This window comes from Frankliniella occidentalis, unplaced genomic scaffold (genome assembly GCF_000697945.3).
Source record: "Frankliniella occidentalis isolate FOCC.00 unplaced genomic scaffold, Focc_3.1 Scaffold1243, whole genome shotgun sequence".
Classification (NCBI taxonomy): Eukaryota; Metazoa; Arthropoda; class Insecta; order Thysanoptera; family Thripidae; genus Frankliniella; species Frankliniella occidentalis.
This window is the reverse complement of record NW_026268347.1, coordinates 13458-18944: the sequence shown is the minus strand read 5'-3', so window position 1 is coordinate 18944 and position 5487 is coordinate 13458. Positions and strand designations below refer to the sequence as shown.

General features: G+C 54.3%; 2 protein-coding genes across 6 annotated transcripts; one reads left to right on the top strand and one right to left on the bottom strand.

Moving 5' to 3' along the window:
• Positions 1-917: 917 nt before the first annotated feature.
• On the bottom strand, positions 918-2112 carry LOC113215326 (uncharacterized). The gene is made up of 4 exons (XM_026434940.2): positions 1843-2112; positions 1572-1765; positions 1140-1247; positions 918-1063 (listed from the first exon to the last, which is right to left on the bottom strand). Exons 1-4 carry the CDS (start codon positions 2029-2031, stop codon positions 931-933), a joined length of 624 nt encoding a protein of 207 aa, XP_026290725.1. The 5' UTR covers positions 2032-2112; the 3' UTR covers positions 918-930.
• Positions 2113-2223: 111 nt separating this feature from the next.
• LOC113215328 (uncharacterized) lies at positions 2224-4823 on the top strand. 5 transcript variants are annotated; one of them, XM_026434942.2, is made up of 9 exons: positions 2262-2308; positions 2512-2705; positions 2842-3029; positions 3291-3398; positions 3555-3730; positions 3921-4053; positions 4128-4330; positions 4426-4533; positions 4637-4823. In XM_026434942.2, the coding sequence occupies exons 6-9, from the start codon at positions 3922-3924 to the stop codon at positions 4797-4799; spliced, it is 606 nt and encodes a 201-aa protein (XP_026290727.1). In that variant the 5' UTR covers positions 2262-2308; positions 2512-2705; positions 2842-3029; positions 3291-3398; positions 3555-3730; position 3921; the 3' UTR covers positions 4800-4823. The 5 variants fall into 5 exon arrangements, with proteins under 5 accessions (XP_052131916.1, XP_026290727.1, XP_052131915.1 ...); XM_052275955.1 differs by having other exon boundaries at positions 2265-2308; positions 3555-3703; XM_052275958.1 differs by having other exon boundaries at positions 2265-2308; positions 2842-3033; positions 3555-3703.
• The last annotated feature ends 664 nt before the right edge of the window (positions 4824-5487 follow it).

The window sequence follows — 5487 nt, the reverse complement described above, 5'->3', positions numbered from 1 at the left end:
TAAAATTAATCTTAAAAACAATGACAGGCGATTCAGAGGACGCTCTCTGCAAAACTGTTGCAAAACGCTTACACGGCAGTTGTTTGCAATGTGGACTTTTAGTTTGCAATGCAAAGCACGGAAATTTTTGGCAGCGCTAAAAAGAATATGGCTTGCTACAATTTTACTGAACAGGTGCATGGATATGCAAAACCAAGGGAAACGTACAATTAAAAATTAATTTTGTGCGAAGGAATAAACCTCGTTCTTTAATTTCAAGTATTGCTCTTACTGTGGTAGGGACCACCCAAAAAGTGCGTACGTCGTTAAAATTTGTCTTTATGAAAGTGCCAAATTCGCAAGTTTTGGCAATGCAAGGTCTCGTAGCGCCTGATGGGTAGGCAACATCTTTCCTGCAATTCATGCGTGTACTGCGCGTGCGGGGTAGGCTATCCTGAGTCTTGCAGGCGCCAACGCCAACCTCTCGTAATTTGCCGAATGAATCTGAGGAATGCGAACGAACTTTCTAGACCTGCTGTTCTAAAAAGAGCAGGTGAAATACTGGATCAAGTACTATATCTCGGCAATAACAAATATTAGCCTGAGAATTTTATCGATTCGTTATTCGATTATTTCATTTTGCTATGCTGTATTTTTTGAGTGGTAAATAATAATAGTTAGTATGAAGGGTCATATTTTTTCCGTCGTTTCTACATTATGTTTATGTTTGTGTTAACGCGTTCCTTGCCGCTGTGCATTTAGGAGGGCTGGAAGAACCCTGGTCACGCCGCAATAATTCACGGAACGGAACCGGGGAGGGGAAAGAAGCAGCGGACAAATGAATATTGTCAGTAAAATATGTAAAATTTCGGAGTATACGGCACATGTACGGGTGTGGTACAAAAGAAACAAAAAGATTTTCAAAAACACGCAACATGTAATTAGGAAGTTTTATTGCTTCGCTTCAATGGGCAGGGTCAGATCGAGCACGGACGAGCAGTTGGGGAAGCGCACTGCGCAAGGCGTTCCATCGTATCGGGCTGCATCCCACGTCGTCCTGTCCTCGCCACCGCCGTCCGGAAGACTTTGGAGGCAAAAGAGAAATCAGTAAAGGACACTGGTTAGTTTTACAATGAATTCGAATTTGGTAAGTTACTCACTTAAACAGAACGCCGAGTAGCTCCTGCATGAATGTGCCCTTGTTCTGCGTTGGACTGCTACTCTCGCACACCGTTCTGTGGACGCATTCCTCTCCACGCAAACCACGTCTGTGGGGATGAACAAGTTATTAAAATAAGCGGTGCCTCAAAGGTGTGGGCGCGCTGCACGAGGCTCCCTCCAGCGAGGCAGCGAGGGGCAGTAGGCAGACCCACTAGCACGTCTGCATATGCCGTACAGTACAGCCACAAAATATAGCACAGGGCCTATGGGGCACCCTAATAAGCTATTTGAGAGAAATGGGAAAAAAGAACAGCACGAATGACGACGAGGTGGCCCATGATTCGTCGCCCGGTTTCCCCCTCCACCTGAGCGACGAATCACATCTTCGTGCTGTTCTTCTTTCCCATTTCTCTGATATAGCTTATACTCACTGGCTGAGGAAGGTCTGCACCGAGCGGTACAGGTTGACGCGGTGCTCCCTGTCAGGGTGCCGGCCGACGTCTCTGCGCTGCAGGTACACCTGCTGAGGCTCGGTGGGCAGCTGCCACGCCAAGCCCGCCGTCAGCCCGAACACGAAGATGGACTGGAAGGGGATGTAGCCTGGGAAGGACATGCAGTACACCAGCTGCAAACAGCCAGGACATTAAGGTTGGGCAGGTTTGAGTTACCACGCCACTCGTTGGGGGTCGTCAATACACTCACCTGGATGGAGCTGCCTCTCGGGAACACGATGTACCTCCTCTTCCTGCTGAGCACTGCGTCCCTGCCGGCGGCCAGCGTACCCTGGTTACTGGTGGAGCGCTCGAGGGATGACGGCGGCGACGTGCCGAGGACAACGGAGGCCAAGACGGCCCCCAAGAGGAGGATCGCGAGCGGTGTCCGGAGCAGCATGTTGACGAACACGAGGAGGACGCCCCTTGCCGCTCTACGCGGGCGATCTATGCGAGCGGGACGGGTGTCGACCGGGTGGGGCAGGGCGGGGCGGGGTGGGGCGGGGCGGGCACCGCTAGCTGCTAACGAGATCGCGGGGGCCGTTAGGGCAACACCGTTGTCCTACGCCTCCCCCACCTGCGCGATCACCTATTCACTATCATATCGCCATCCGCTGCCGTCGACCCGACCCATGCCAGCCCCCGAGCAGCTGTGCTAGCTGTGGCTTCTGCCAAAGGTAGGTGATCTTGTCATCCTGGGACGTTTCTTCGTGAGTCGCCCTGCTTGGTGGTCCGCGTCATCAGTGACTCAAAAACAGTGAGAAGCGAGAACAGGCCGAAAAGAGAATGAAACAGGCGGGGCCGTTCCTCCGAACGGTCTCGGCCACCCGTTCGGTTCAATCACCCTACGCCCCCCCCCCTCCCCCGGCTCAACGCCCAGGTGTCACCCGGGGCGCGCGCGGACACTGCCGCACACCTCCGCTGCGCGTCTCGTCCTCAGGGCCGCCTGCTATGTGCGTCCGCCGCGCGCCACTGCTGCTCGTCGTGGTGCTCACCGCGGTCCTGGTGCGCGGTGTGAGCCCGACCTCGCGCCACAAGCGCTACCTGCACTTCCCCTACGGCAGCACCCTCCGAGTGAGTTGACGACACGTGCGGAATACCATTACGGTGTACACGAAATGGCATTCCGTACTTTTGCGCCCCCGCACCGCCGACGCGACGGCGCGGGGTCAGCGCGGCGACCTCTGACCCGGATGTCGACGGACTGCAGGTGGCGCTCTCCTCCAAGTGGTCCACGCTCTTTGACTGGTCGAACTCACCGGCGTTCTGGACGGAGAGCTTCAACTGGGGCCTGACGTACGACCTCCCCAACGGCACGCAGCTCCTGGGACCCGCCGGCTTCTCAGCGCGCAGGGACCGCAGGGACCTGTACCGGCGCCTGGAGACGGCCATCGACTCGTAGGTTGCATCAACTAGGTCATTTGGGGGTGGTCGGAAGGTTGGGTACTTCAATTATATTTTTTTTGTTTCTTTTTTGTTTTGAAATCTGAACTCAGTATCGTAAAACAAAACAGAGGCGTTTACGGGCAATGATAAATTCACATAAATGTGGGTAACGTGGGGGTTATTTTTTTCCGGCTTTATGTCTGAAGTGCCTTAATTCTTTTGGGTCTGGGTGTGGGTGGTTTGACAAGATCGGTTTGACCGTCTTCCCCCCAGGACGGGACTGGTGGGCAGGGATTGCATCTTGAGGTCTATCTGTGAGGCACCGAAGTTTCTCGCTCCCGGGGACAACGTCTTTGCAGAGATTTTGCGCGTTTTCCTGAGGTAGGTGTTGATACGTTTAGTGAAACGTGACGTAGACGCGATATCGCAACAACATCTTCACAATATCGTTCTGACGTGTCGTTTCCACTGCCATCTAGCACTGCGATACGAGCGGTGCTTCTCTAAACGCCAGCCATACTTCTTGGTCCTGCCCAGGTACCCCGCTGACGGAGGCCGGACCGGGCCTTACGACTCGGCGCAGCACGCCGCGACGAAGGGCTTCGACTGTGAACGGCTGTTCCGCGACTGCCCAGTGTCCGTCCTCGGCCTGCTGCTGTCCTTGCGCCCGTCGTGACGCCTGCCAGGTGGCTGATTCACCCCGTCCTGCCAAAGTACCCCGTGTCGAGTCCAACTCATACACCAGTCTTGCGGGTTTGCCTGCGCGCTCGACCAGTAAGGGGCCATGTCCCCTGGAGTAGACAAACCCGCGACACTGATGTGCATCGGAATTGACAGGCACAACGGCGTGGCCCAAGTGCTCAGAACTACCAAAACTTTTACCAAGTGACTTTTCCCCGCCAGGATGATGACTCGCCTGCTGGCCGTGGCGGCCATCTTTGCGTGCTGGGGCGTCATCGCCCTGGCCGGCGGGCCCGGGCGAGCCCTGTCGCGTCACCGGCGCTACCTCACCTTTCCGGAGGGCGCCACGTTCAACGTAAGAGAGTGCACCACCGAGCACGCGCTCTGACGCCGCCGATGTAACATTCACAAATATCATTCGTCTTCCAGCTGGCGTTATGCATGTCCAACAAGGCCCGCTTCTTGGCCGACACGAGCATCTTCACGGAGGGCGTGGCCTGGGGCTGCTCCTACGACCTGCCCAACAACACGCAGGCTCTCGCCTCGGCCGGCGCGGGGGTCGAGCCCGGCGCCCTACTCCGCCGCAAGGACCGCACGAATCTGTACCGCCGCGTGGAGCGCGCCGTGGACTCGTGAGTAGAGCCAGGCGCTACCTCTGGTGCCTCTGGTCCAGGGAGCGCAGCGCGCAGCGCGCTGACGGAAGTGCGGCTTGTGTTTTGTGTTGCAGCACCGGGCTGGACGGGCACCTCTGCATGCTCAGGGCCGTGTGCGAGGCGGAGAACATGCTTAGCCCCCGGACCCATCTCGTCATGGAGATGCTGCGCATCGCGCTGACGTAAGAGAAAGAAAACACTTCTTCCTAAATGTTTCTAATTTTCAAAAGAATTTCACATAAGTTATTTACACACAATAATAACCAAATTGTATACTGCCGTCAGGATGCCACTGGATCACGTGTCGGAAAAAGAGCCGCATCACCACCGGGACTACATCATGGCAAGGCACAACGGCCTGCACGGGGTGGACTGCAGCGCAGTGTATCCAGAATGCCCGATCTCGTTACTCGCTTTAGCAACATCGCTTGTACCATCATCAATGTAAAAAAATAAATAAGAAACAAAAACCTATTTTAAAAAAACGAGTCGAATGCGCCAAAAAGTGCCGTTTGAATGACACATCTCATTGACGGGGCAAAACGTTTATGTGTAAGACACGGTTCCCGCTGTGATCATTTCAAGAAGAATTAAGGAAATCGTCACCGGAAACAGCTCTGTAATTACAGTAAAAAATAGTGCAAATGAACCTTCATAGTTACAATGGACTTTCTCGAGGTCATTTATGTAAAACTGTACTGTTGAATAAGAAAAATAAGCGGACTTGACTTTTCATACAGGTTGCGCTTCAAAGTTCCTTACTTCTTCTCGAAACGCGCACAGCGGGAACGGTTTATTCGGAAGACAGTTAGTTTAATGGATTGTTGTGAACACTCACACTCGTAGGCAAAAGGGTAAAAACAGTATTTGCAACGTTTTGGTGAGCAGAGGCAAGATTTTATTTGCGGTGTAGAGGGCTCACAGAGCTGGACGCGTGCGTCCTGAGTACAGGGCGACAGCTTACAGGTATGCGCGGACGTCGTCGTCCTCGCGGACGATGTCCTCGTCCAAGAGCCTGTGGCTGGGGGTGTACTTGTGGGCGGTCTGCTGGGAGAGGACGTTGTCGAAATCGTTGACGTTCTTCTTGATGAGGACGTTGTTGTTGTCGGTGGCGGAGTCCTTGTGGAAGATGGCGA